The following is a 14188-nucleotide window of genomic DNA, read 5'->3' on the forward strand; positions in this document are numbered from 1 at the left end:
AATTTAGTTATGGCCCTATGCAATATTTGGAAGAAGCTCGTTGGGATTATGATAGGGACGGTTTGGAATATGTAAAGAAATTTGGGTAGAATGTCCATTTTTACTGCGTTAATGCGCCCAAACCACGATATGCGATTCCCACCGTACGCCGTTAAATCCCTCAAGGTGCGCTGCAGAATGGGTGTGTAATTCAAAGCGAACAAATCCGACTGGTGTGTGGGAATTTGCACCCCCAGATATTTTAGAGATTTAGATTGCCATTTGAACGGGAAAACTCGAGCGAGATGGTTGGCTAAGGCAGTATCGAGAGATATATTCAATGCCTCTGATTTGGAATAGTTGACTTTGAAATTGCTCACATGGCCAAACCGCTCAAATTCCCCGGTCAAAGATGGCAAGGAAACCATGGGAGTCGTAATGTACACCAGGAGATCATCGGCATACAATGCTAGTTTGTGATGTTTTGCGCCAACACAGACACCATTAACATTAGGGTTGTTCCGCAGTGCCACGGCCAGGTGTTCCATGACCAAACCATAGAGTAAAGGTGAGAGTGGGCACCCCTGTCTCGTGCCATTAGAAATAGACAAAGAGTCAGATAACAACCCATTAACTCGAACCCGGGCCGTAGGCCCTTGATATAATGCCATAATCCTATCCACCATAATGGCGCCAAGGCCAACCTGTGTCAGGACACTGCGGAGAAACACCCAATGTACCCTGTCAAATGCTTTTTCAGCATCGACCGAGAGTAAACACATCGGAATCTTATGGGATTGGCAGTATGATGTTAAAAGGAGGGTCTTGTTAGTGTTGTCCCGTGCTTCTCTACCACGCACAAACCCCACCTGGTCATCTGTGACCAGATCGTGTAAGAGAGGCGAGAGTCGAGAAGCCAGCAACTTCGCAAAAATCTTAACGTCTACATTTATCAATGATATTGGTCGGAAGTTTGCGCACGCCGTCGGATCTTTGCCCGGTTTTGGTAAAAGGGTAATATGAGCCTCAAGGGACTGGGGTGCAAAGGGACACGAGGAAGACACTGAATTAAAAACTTTCGTCAAGAACGGAGCCAATTGATCCTTAAATGTCTTTTAGAATTTATTATTAAACCCATCGGGTCCTGGACTTTTGCCCAAGGGGGAATCTCCAATAGCACGCTCCACCTCCGTTTCCAAAAAATCTTCCTCAAGTCCCAAAGCCTCCCCGCCCCCCAAGGACGGCAGCACAGTGTCGTGCACATAACGGTCTATTTTATCACGCAACGCATCCGCCTGCATATCCTGAAAATGGCCTTTAAGATTGTATAATGCCGAGTAATACTGTCTGAAGCAATCGGTGATCCCCACCGGATCATGAACCTCACCGCCCGAGGGAGAAGTAATTTTAGGGATATACGACGCCTGGGTGCGAGGATGTAATATCCGTGCCAGAGACCTGCCGCATTTATCTGCAAATTCGTACGAGTGTTTTCGCATACGGTCCCTGAATCGAGCGTGTGACTGGTCTATCAGAGAACGCAAGGATTCTCTCGCTGCAGTAAGTTCCGCAAATATTTGTGAGGAAAGCACTTGCTTATGACGGGATTCAAGGTCCCGTATCTGAGCAAGGAGTCGCGTAATGGCCACCCCTTTTTCCCGCTCCAAACGAGCCCCATGTCGGATCAGGACTCCCCTGACTACACACTTTAGCGCCTCCCACTGTAATGGTAATGGGGTGGTGTCACGTGTATGTACCTCAAAAAAACCGTTTAGTGAGTCCTTAAGTGCTGACACACACACTGAGTCACCCAATAAATTATCGTTAAGTTTCCAAGATTGGAAATTGGGTACTGAACTAGGGAACGTAAGTGTCAGAAATACAGGGGCATGATCCGACCAAACCATAGGGCCCACCTCAGAAATAGGATGCCAGGTAAGCAAATGGTGGCTAGTAAGAAAGGCGTCCAGTCTACTATACATATTGTGTAGCGGGGAGAAGTAAGTGTATTCTCTTACCTGAGGATGCAGAATCCTCCACACGTCAATCAATTGCATGGAATGCATCACAGTTTTCAAGGCTCCCAAGTGGGACTTCGGAACCGCAGACCTGCCCGAGGAGGTGTCAAGCCGGGAATCGAACGTCAGGTTAAAATCACCGCCCACAATCAAAACTCCCTCCGTGAACTCCTCCAATTTCCACAAATACCCACAGCACACTCGCGCCTGATCCTGATTGGGGAGGTACATATTAGCTAAGGTGAACAGCTTATTACGAATGGACAGTTTAAGAAACACATACCGACCACCCGGGTCAACCAAAACGTCTACCAGTTTATGAGAGAGTGACTTGTGGATACAAATACTAGCGCCCTTGGACTTGGATTCCGTGTTGGCACTATGGAACCAGACTGGATAATAACGATTTGTAAACTGTGGAGTGTGGCCCACCTGAAAATGAGTCTCCTGTAAAAACAGGATATTTACACGTTCTTTGTGCATATTGTACAATATCTGCGAACGCTTTTCCGGGACATTAAGCCCTCTAGCATTAAAGGTACAGACTTTCAGCTGCGCCATTTCCAACACACGTATGTCTAGTAAATCAAGAAATGTGCTATATCAATGAAGAAAAGGACAAGACAGACAAGGAAGGGAGACACGACAACAAGGACAAACAAGCGGGTGAAACAAGCACCCACTCCTTGATCTAATCAAGGAGAAACAATCCAATATACACCGGATATAACCAGTGAAACCCTAAGAGGAGAAGTGTCAGGACAAGGTCTAGCCAGCGCCCCGCACCCCCCAACCCAGCAAATTTTATATAGCAAATAACGATATAACACAAAAGAAAGGAAAACCAAGGCACTTAGTGAGATACCCAAAAATAATTAAATAAGGAGTTACATTGTTAGTAGGGCCCTAAAGAAACCCCAGCAGCGAACACCCCTGCATACATTCATTGACAGCATAAATGTACAAACAGGTTAGCAATAAAGACAAATAATAAAAATAATACATTCACGATTGTAGCGTATTAGCGGCAATCGACCGATATTAGTAGCCTCCAGGTCTCCAACAGCAATCACCTGTGAAACATAATGCAGACCCACTCAGTAATGACCATATGTAACTCCACATATAATTGCTTCAGCTGATAAACTCAATAACCATTGTAATTAGGCTCCGACAGCAGGCTGCAATTAAAAGACATTAAGAGGGGCATCACATCGGCTCCACAGGCCGACCATCATTACGCCTCATAGGAGAAGCAGGAGAACGACCTCGCCTGCGTGATCGTGGATGCGGCGGCGGCGGCATGGGAACATAAGGCCAATCAGGGAGAGAGACTCTAGGCAAACGGAGAGCATCGCAAAAATCTGGAACATCCCCCGGGTCACGAACATTCAGCAGTGCCCCGTTCCTGCGAACCTGCATCTGAAAGGGGTGACCCCAGGAATAGGAAATCTCATGTTCTCTCAAGACATCCAGCAAAGGTCGTAGCACTCGGCGTTTGTCCAGAGTCATCCTGGACAAATCAGATAGTAGCTGGATCTTGACTCCCTGTAATAAAACCTCGCCTTTATCTCGGGCCTTCCTCATAATCTGCTTCTTAAGAGACAAAAAATGGACACGACATAGAACATCTCTAGGCCTATCAGGATCCGGGTTGCGCGGGCCTAGTGTCCTGTGAGCTCTATCCAGCTCCAGAGGATCATCAGCAGGGCGCCCGAGTAAAGAATTAAACAGAGACTGTAGAGCGGGAATAAGTTGACCTCAGGAATGCCCCGCAGCCGAATATTATTACGGCGATTCCGATTCTCATGATCCTCGGCAAGATTAAATAATGTGTGGATCTGCTGAGAGTGCTGATCCAAACGGTCGGCATGAGAAACTTGTTGCTGTGTAATACTGGATACATCGCTTTCCATCCGCTGTACTTGATCGGATAATTGAGATAAATTGGTAGTAAGAGATTGTATTTCCGATTTATATGTCGTCTCCAGACGGTTTACATAACGCTCCATGTCCTGTTTAGTGGGCAATGCTGATAACTGTCGTCTCAGGCCCTGTAAATCATCCCCTAGGACAGCAGCAACACCTATATGAGAGGAGGGATGAACAGCCATATCTCTGGGAGAAGTAGAAGGCAGCATTGCAGGCCCCAGCACATGAGGGGAGGATAAGGGAGAAACCCGGCCGCCATGACAGGCACCACGTGGCGAGCAGTCCCGCGCAGGCAGCGCCATCTCAGCCCCAGAAGAGCTCGGCTCAATCCCATCCAGCAAGGAGGGAAACTGCCCCTGAGAGCCCGATATCGAGGGGAAGGTACTAGCGGTACCTGATGCGGCAACGCCGGCCGCAGTTGATAGCCCCTCTGGAAGCGAAGTCCCGGAGCCATCTCGTCTCCCCTCCAGCGGCGCCATCTTAGATGATGTTCCAGATGCAGCGTCGGTCAGGAATCTCTGAATAGAGCCGGCTGAAGACATCTGCCGCGTACAGTAAGGAGTCCCTGTGGAGGCCTTGGATTTCCTGACCATTAGGGTGATAGAATGATGCTTATTAATGTGCTTATGAGAGGGTTAGGGAAGTGCAGGAACGGAGCTCTCAAGCAGCACGTCTGGTCAGCGCCATGTCCAAGCCACGCCCCGTCACTCAGGATTTGACGGTACATGGCTCCATCCATTCTCCCATTGATGCGGTGAAGTAGTCCTGTGCCCTTAGCAGAGAAACACCCCCAAAACATAATGTTTCCACCTCCATGCTTGACAGTGGGGACGGTGTTCTTTGGGTCATAGGCAGCATTTCTCTTCCTCCAAACACAGCGAGTTGAGTTAATGCCAAAGAGCTCAATTTTAGTCTCATCTGACCACAGCACCTTCTCCCAATCACTCTCAGAATCATGCAGATGTTCATTTGCAAACTTCAGACGGGCCTGTACATGTGCCTTCTTGAGCAGGGGGACCTTGCGGGCACTGCAGGATTTTAATCCATTACGGCGTAATGTGTTACCAATGGTTTTCTTGGTGACTGTGGTCCCAGCTGCCTTGAGACCATTAACAAGTTCCCCCCGTGTAGTTTTCGGCTGAGCTCTCACCTTCCTCAGGATCAAGGATACCCCACGAGGTGAGATTTTGCATGGAGCCCCAGATCGATGTCGATTGACAGTCATTTTGTATGTCTTCCATTTTCTTACTATTGCACCAACAGTTGTCTCCTTCTCACCCAGCGTCTTACTTATGGTTTTGTAGCCCATTCCAGCCTTGTGCAGGTCTATGATCTTGTCCCTGACATCTTTAGAAAGCTCTTTGGTCTTGCCCATGTTGTAGAGGTTAGAGTCAGACTGATTAATTGAGTCTGTCGACAGGAGTCTTTTATACAGGTGACCATTTAAGACAGCTGTCTTTAACGCAGGCACCAAGTTGATTTGGAGCGTGTAACTGGTCTGGAGGAGGCTGAACTTTTGATGGTTGGTAGGGGATCAAATACTTATTTCTCTGTGCACAATGCAAATAAATATATATAATTTTGACTATGTGATTTTCTGTTTTTTTTTTTTTTTTAATATAATCATTCTCTCACTGGTAAAATTAACCTAGCCTAAAAATTCTAGACTGTTCATGTCTTTGACAGTGGGCAAACTTACAAAATCAGCAAGGGATCAAATACTTATTTCCTTCACTGTATATATATATATATATGTATGTTTGTATGTATGTATACAAACTTATACGAATGTATTGCTATACGAACATGGGTAGACGACAACAACAACTCTCAGGCAAGGAGTGGAAGGGCAGAGCCCTTTTATAGTCCGGGGTGATCTGGGGATTGGTTAGGGAACCCTGGAGAGCAGAGCAGTACGGCCGCATGTGTTGGCGTCTCCGGGGAGGGAGATGCCAGCAGGAAGTCAGAGGTCTGTGGTCGTAGCCGTCGGGAGGTGAGAGAAGGTGGCGGTCCGCGACAGTGGCCGTTACACACTGGTTCCCTGTTATATTTCGATTCTTTTCACAAACTAAATAGTGCAGTGCTATTTTCACCTTGTCTTTATTGTTGGATTTGGATGATTTTATGCTGCCAGTAGCCAGTCTCTGTTCAATAGTGTAAAGATATCAGGACGATCATTAGGGTTGTACTGCAGGATTTCTTTGATAAGACTTTTGCATTTTGCATCCACTTCTACAGCTTCGGGAAACATCACTCCTTCCTGCTGAATTTTTGGCAGTGCACTCAGGTTAGATTCTTCAAACGGCATTTTTCCAATTACCATTATGTAGAGGATCACTCCCAGGCTCCAAATGTCATACTTCTTTGGGTCATAAGGAATACACTGCAGCACCTACAAAAATAGTTGCTTTTTACACCAAAATTCAAAACATAGTTCATCTATTTACATCACTCATCATTATAGTGGATCTCAAGAATCTCCTGTCACTGCAGCTCATTTGCCTCAATATATGTGCGGAAGGTACCTGACAATCTTTTTTCTTTTTTTTTTTTCCCCATAGGTGTTGTAGTGGCTTATTAATCATTCTATACATGTAATGAAACTTAGTTCTACATGTACGGACTTCCATGTGAGTTTGTACTTAAAGCGACAGTCCAGTCATGAGATCAAAAAGTATATGCCAGCCAGTTTAGGTATAGTATAGGTGCTGCTTACCTGCTATGTAGTTTCCTTAGTGCTTGCTGCTTGTCTGCTTTTAAACTCCCTTAGGGCAGATCTGTGACTACAGCTTAGCTAAAGTACCTACAGGGAATCTGAGGTTGTCAAAGACACGCCTCCTGTCACATCATTGGCTCAGGCTACTGCTCTCTCCCTCCCCAGTACAGCTCTGCCTTCTCATATTGGCTGCTGTATATATAAACACAAGTCTATCACAAACTCACTGAGCAGTCAATGCATGCAGTCCTTAGTAAGGGGAGCCTGAGAAGTCACTTTAAACACAGCAGCTAATCTGCACATATCTATAGTTACAGAGTAAGGTTTAGACTGCCATAATAGCAGCATATTAGCATCCGTATTACGGCCACAAGATTCAGTCCCCCCGCAGTTCAAGTGAACCAAACTTGGATTAGCATTGAATTCTATGGTGATTTAAGGTTGGATCAGTTCAATTGCTGTAGGTTCAGGTGTTGCGGCTGTATTAAGGACAATAAAATAGCATCCTCATTATGGCCATCTTAAGGTGGCTGTAATGATGGGGGTAGGGAAACAGACAAGTGAGCCCTAATCTATCCGCCACTCAGTCCCTGCCTACTTGCAACGACCCGCCCTAGGCGACGGGGTACAACTGGGCGACGGTCCCTACGCTCAATAAGTGCACGACAGACAAACAGACAAGGGTACACAGAAGCTAAGGGAAATGGGGCAGTTGCCCACGGCAACACCGTGAGCAACAAGAGCGGTGAACGAGCCGAGTCAAACCAGGAGTGTACGAGGTACCAAACGCAGAGCAGGAGAGTAGTGAACAAGCCGAGTCAAACCAGGAGTGTACGAGGTACCAAACGCAGAGCAGGAGAGTAGTCAGTAAGCCAGGGTCAGTATGAAGCAGGGACAAATAGTTCAAGAAGCTGCAGCAGGGCCAGGAAACCAAACGAGAAGAATCACAAGCAAGGAGGAACAGGAAAGGCAGGTATAAATAGACAGAGGGCGGGAGCTAGCTCCGTCTGGCCAGGCTGTGATAGGCTCTCCCACTCCTAAGCCTGCCATCCTGAGTGGTGGAAGATGGAGTCAGTCTCAGAGACATAGAAGCAGGTGCAGACTGATTACCTATGGGCGTTGACACAGAAGCTGTGCCTGGCAGATCCTTTACAGTGGCCTAAAGATATGTGACAGCAGTCTAATAATTGTACTGCAACTAGTCCTGGACATGCACACTTTTGACCGACACTTTTATTTTGAACCCCACACAATCGTACTTAACAAGGGAGGAGACTTAAGGTATCCTGCCCATCAGAGGTGTTTCTAGGGCTTAGCACAGGGAGGGGGGGAACATATCTGAGTGGACGCCAACCCAGTGGGCCCCCCACATAGCATAACGATCCCTTAGTGGCCCCCACACAGGATAATGCCCTTATAGCTGCCCCCACACATTATAATGCCCCTATAGCTGCCCCCACACATTATAATGCCCCTATAGCTGTCCCATACAGTATAATGCCCCTTTAATGCCTCTCCACACAATATAATGTCCCTAAAGCTGCCCCCACACAGAATAATGCCCCCATAGCTGCCCCAACACAGTATAATGCTCCCTACCCAGTAGGCCCACCAAACAGCATAATTATCCCTTAGTGGCCCCCACAGGATAATGCCCCAATAGCTGCATCCACACAGTATAATGCCCTCTACTGCATTCCTACAGTATAATGCCCCTAAAACTGCCCCCCACATAAAAATGCCCCCATAGCTGCCCCCACACAGGATAATGTCCCTATAGCTGCCTCACACAGTATAATGCCCCTATAGCTGCCCCACACAGTATAATGCCCTATAGCTGCCCCATACAGTATAATGCCTCTTTAATGCCTCTCCACACAGTATAATGCCCCTATAGCTGCCCCCACACAGGATAATGCCCCTATAGCTGCCCCCACACATTATAATGCCCCTATAGCTGCCCCCACACATTATAATGCCCATATAGCTGCCCCATACAGTATAATGCCCCTTTAATGCCTCTCCACACAATATAATGTCCCTAAAGCTGCCCCCACACAGAATAATGCCACCATAGCTGCCCCAACACAGTATAATGCTCCCAACCCAGTAGGCCCACCAAACAGCATAATTATCCCTTAGTGGCCCCCACAGGATAATGCCTCAATAGCTGCCTCCACACAGTAGAATGCCCCCATAGCTGCCCCCACAATGTATAATGCCCCTATAGCTGCCCCATACAGTATAATGCTACCATAGCTGGCCGCATACAGTATAATGCCCCCATAAACGATATTGCCCCATAGCAGCCCCTCATACTTAGTATAATGTACCATGGGTTCGCGACCGACAGTTTGGGATACACTGTGTTAGAGGGTCGGTCCTCTGAAAGAAGGGAGCCAATATATACAGAATAGATAGTGTGTAGATAGTTGCTCACAGGCTCACCTCTGGAGAAGCATATGCAGCAGATCCACAGTAAGTGGTACACAGGTTTAAGCCATTCGGGAACATTATTCCAAAGCTGAAGTCTGCGATCTTGGCATTGTGATCTGATGTAATAAGTATGTTCTCACACTTTAAATCTCTGTGTGCCACATGATGCTCATGCAGATACTTGATGGCCTTGGAGATCTGCTTGAATAGACTACTGGCCTTTTCATCTGGCAACCGTCCTGTATTCTGTAATAACTGCAGGAGGTCCGTGAGACACAATTCCATTACTGTAAAATGTAGTCCATTACTTATCTCAATAAACTCAAACGCAGTTATGATATTGGGATGTCGAACCTTCCTCAAAATATCCAGCTCACGGGGTAGAAATTTCATAGTGTATTCAGCTGGGAACTTTCTCTTGTCCATGACCTTAATAGCCACTTTGCAGTTATATTTGATTGATGTTGCCATTTTGACCTTTGAATAGGCTCCTTCACCAATGGTACATAATGTATTGTAACCCAAGCCCCTTAGCAGAAGATCAACAGAGGACATGATGCCGAAAAGAGACCAACTCACATCAAGGCTGAGGCCAACCCCCAGCTTTTGAATAGTGGCTTAAATAGTGAGAGGATAGTTCATTTTCTAGTTTCTCAGTGGTTTGATGATAGTGATGGAAAGTTTCAACTGCTCTTTGTGAAGCTATTAAAAAACGTAATAGGATTAACCATTAGCCTTCGATACCCCAATTGTCATTTGCTTGTAATATGGCTGATCACACTGTATGGGTAATAATGGGCTCATCTGTGACCTTTATGCAGTTGCCATGGTTACAATTATAACTGGCATAGTGCACATTAGCATTGTACCCTATATCGGTTTTGCTCAAGCTATGAATGTCTTAACCAAGTTCAGTGATCCCAAAAATCTTACTTAACCCCTTCCCCACATTTCAGCGTACATGTACGTCATGGAGAGGATTTCCTTACCTCATCCTGCTGTGCATGTACGTAATGGTGATCACGCAGGCACAAAAGCTGTGACTGACGGCCGGGCTCCCGCTGCAACGGCCAGGATCAAAGAAATCTCAGATCCCAGCCGTTTAATCTATCTATGCCGAGTTCCATAGCGACTGTGGCATTTAAGGGGTTTGACAGTGGTTTTACACTGACCAGCTGTAATACTTTGGAATACTGAGTATACCAAAGTATTATATAAGCATTAAAAAGATTGCATAGGGAAGTCCCCTAGTAAGACTAAAAAAAATAAATACAGTTAAAGTTTATTAATATATATATTTTTTTAAAGTAAACCATAAAAAAATGAAATAAAATATAGCTTTTTTTTTTTATAAGTGGTTTTACTTTGTAAAAGTATAAAAACAAAATAAAAATGCACACATATAGTATTGCCGCAATCCTAACGACCAAAACAATAAATTTAACACCAAAATGGTACTAACGAAAACTACATCGCGTCCTGCAAAACACTAGCCCACATATGGCAACATCGACGGAAAAATACTTTAAGTTATTGCTCTAGGAAAGCGCAATTTAGATTAATATTATTTTTGTTTAAAAGTGTTTTTTATTGTGCATAAGTAGTAAAACATAACTCCTGTGCCATCCACTGGGCGTATCATTATGTCCTATTGCGGTCAATAGACCGCAATTAGGACGTAATGTTATGTCCATTTGCACGAATGGGTTAAAGGGGTTATCCCACTGTGAAGGTGCATTTTTGTGTGATTTAGGGCTTGTTTACACGAGCGTGTTATTCGTCCGTACGACGGGGGTGATTTTCACGCGTGTCGTACGGACCTATAATAGTCTATGGGGCCGTGCAGACAGTCCGTTCATTTTGTGCAACGTGTGTCCGTTGCAAAAAACTCACGACCTGTTCTATATTTGTGCGCTGTGCGCGCATCACGCACCCATTGAAGTCAATGTGTGCGTGAAAACCACGCATGACACACGGAAGCACTTCTGTGCGAACAGCGTGATTCGCGCAACAGCAGTGAAAAGGATGAATGAAAACAGAAAAGTGCTTTTCTGTTTACAAACATCCAGACGGAGTGTCATAATGATGGCGGCTGTGCAAAAAGCACGCAGCCGCGCATCAAATGGTGATGACACACGGAGCTGTTAAGTGCCTTTTGTGCACGCAAAACGCCGCTTTTTTTTGCGTGCGCAAAACGCACACTCTCGTGTAAACCAGGCCTCATTGTGAGCACTCCGCAGAGAAGAATTCATTCTGTAATCAGGTACCGCAGGTCGTGTCTCCAGCATATGGACAATCAGATGAGTCAGAGGTGCAGACACAAGAATTAAAGTGTCCTCATTGTCCAGTCTCCACAGTGGGTCATCAGGAGGCTCCACCATCACTCAGCTAGAGTGCAGAACAGCAAAACCAGCAGATACAATTATATCCCCCCACTGTGTTCTCATCCTGGCTATGGCAGACAATAGTTGGGCAATACACATAATAGTACAATACAGACAGTAGAAATACAAACTAAAGTCATTATAACAAATGATGGTGACTAGAAACTGCCAAGATATGTCCCCACCCCCGAGGGGTATATAAGGGCTTGTCCTGGGGTGGATGGGAGTTCTGGATTGAGACCTTCAGGAGAGCTGGAGCTGAGGCCAGCGCTCTGAGGATTTTCCTGTGATTACCTTATTTTGTGGACTGTGCTGTTCGTGCATTGAAGGCTACTTGTTCTGTAAGGCTATGTTCACACACTTACTAAAAAACGTCTGAAAATACGGAGCTGTTTTCAGTTGAAAACAACTCCTGATTTTCAGCCGTTTTTTAAGCAACTCGTGTTTTTTAAATTCAGATTTTGGAGCTGTTTTTCTATAGTCAATGAAAAACGGCTCCAAAAACGTCTCAAGAAGTAACATGCACTTCTTTTTCGCGGGTGTTTTTTTACGCGGCTGTTTTTTAAAACGGCCGCGTAAAAAAACGGCCCGTTGGAACAGAACACCGTTTTTTTTATTTAAATCAATCGGCAGATGTTTCGAGGCGTTCTGCCTCTGATTTTTCGGCCGTTTACAGCCCGAAAAATAGCCAAAAATAAGCCGTGTGAACATACCCTAAGCATTGGAAGCAATAAATCGTGTAGGAGCTGCCCTGTCGTCACTGGCTCTGTTGATCATGTATTAACTTAAGAACCTCATGACACCCACCTAAACGACTTCTCACCTATCCACAATATAGGTAACAAGTGTTTGATCACTGGGTGTTCGATTCAGAGAGGAAAGGTCCTAAGTCCCCTGTAAGAACGACTCAGCGTTCATGGATGCATCTATGGGACTGGCGAATATAGCTGTATTCGGCTCTGGCAGTCCCAAAGAGAATAAATGAAGCGGCAGTGCGCATGCGTCACCGCCGCTACATTCATACAGGGGACTCTGGCCTTTCTATGGATTAGTGGGATTTCTAGGGATGGGACACACAGTGATCAAACACTTGTCACCTATCCTGTATAAAGGTGATAAAGGGGTTATTCCACCAAAACAACTCCAAAATAGGCCTGGTCATTAGGGGTTAATTATCTTTACAAAATGTTGGTCTAATAATTTTCTTACTTTGGCATCTGAATGTTGGTGACTGCCTCCTGATCTAAAATTATTCATTATGGGTTAGAGTACCTGTCCATTTTTTTTTTGTATAACTATAAATATGCTTATAAAAAAACATTATATATATATATATATATATATATATATATATATAATGTTTTTTTATAAGCATATTTATAGTTATACAAAAAAAAAATGGACAGGTACTCTAACCCATAATGAATATATATATATATTCCTATTGGCTGGCCCAGTCAGGTGACATTTGTTCATTATAGTTGTCACGTCATGACCGCTTTATAAACAATGATTGACAGGTGAATCAGGGGCAAACACAGGATTTATATAGAGGGGTTTCCAAATGCATACTTTTTAAACCAAGTTATTTTTGCAGCCCTCCCGCTACCCTCTGGTTTTTAGGCTACGAAAATTGGTCTGTTCGTATCCAGCAGCCATAGTCCTTTATATTACTAGCTTTAGTGCCACACAGTGCCTCCTGTAGATGGTGCCACACTGCCCCCTGTAGATGGTGCCACACAATTCCTTCTGTAGATGGTTCTACAGTGCCCCCTTTAGATAGTACAAAACAAGCATTCACCTGTCCCTGTTCCCACATTGTCCTCCAGCGATGCAGGCCTGGTCTTGTCTAAACATGCCTGCTCCAGCGGAACAACGCATGCGGCGTGATGCATTACATGAAAAGCGCCGATCAGCGGGTAAGAGAACTGCTGGTTCCCTTGCCTCGCCAGCGCTTTCAATTGTATGTGATGGCCTCCCTCAGGCACAAGAATAGCGGTTCCTGGAGCTACTAAGATAAACTTGCCCGCTCACAGGGAGGTTTCCGGGCAACTAGAAACCCTCTTTTGCGTGTATTTTACAAAGTTCATTGTTTTATGATTTTAGGCCCATAGAGATATTATTTTATATCCGTTATCTGTATAATACAATATACATGCCCCTTCGTTGTTGAGATTGGCAGGGGACTCAGAGGTCGGACACCCACCCATTATAATGCTCTGGCATATCCTAGTGATTCACCACATTGGTTACAATGTACTCTGATACGAAAAGTTGGACACCGAACATCTACACTTTGCAACTTCACAAGCCATAACAATGATTTTTTATATATGTTCGGTTAAATTATCAAAAATAGTTTTTTTGTCTTTACACTGGGCAATTATCATTATCAAAAGTGTATGAATCGTGATGATAATTGACAGATTGACAGGCCTTTATCACCTATAAGGGTATGTGCACACACACTAATTACGTCCGTAATTTACGGACGTATTTCGGCCGCAAGTACCGGACCGAACACAGTGCAGGGAGCCGGGCTCCTAGCATCATACTTATGTACGACGCTAGGAGTCCCTGCCTCGCTGCAGGACAACTGTCCCGTACTGAAAACATGATTACAGTACGGGACAGTTGTCCTGCAGCGAGGCAGGGACTCCTAGCATCGTACATAACTATGATGCTAGGAGCCCGGCTCCCTGCACTGAGTTCGGTCCGGAACT

General features: G+C 45.3%; 1 protein-coding gene across 1 annotated transcript; it reads right to left on the reverse strand.

The window, feature by feature from the left end:
* Window positions 1-6010: 6010 nt before the first annotated feature.
* TSSK6 (testis specific serine kinase 6) lies at window positions 6011-9850 on the reverse strand. Its single transcript, XM_075851208.1, has 2 exons — window positions 9094-9850; window positions 6011-6321 (listed from the first exon to the last, which is right to left on the reverse strand). Exons 1-2 carry the CDS (start codon window positions 9634-9636, stop codon window positions 6052-6054), a joined length of 813 nt encoding a protein of 270 aa, XP_075707323.1. The 5' UTR covers window positions 9637-9850; the 3' UTR covers window positions 6011-6051.
* Window positions 9851-14188: the final 4338 nt, after the last annotated feature.

Source organism: Rhinoderma darwinii, chromosome 1 (genome assembly GCF_050947455.1).
Source record: "Rhinoderma darwinii isolate aRhiDar2 chromosome 1, aRhiDar2.hap1, whole genome shotgun sequence".
NCBI lineage: Eukaryota > Metazoa > Chordata > Amphibia > Anura > Rhinodermatidae > Rhinoderma > Rhinoderma darwinii.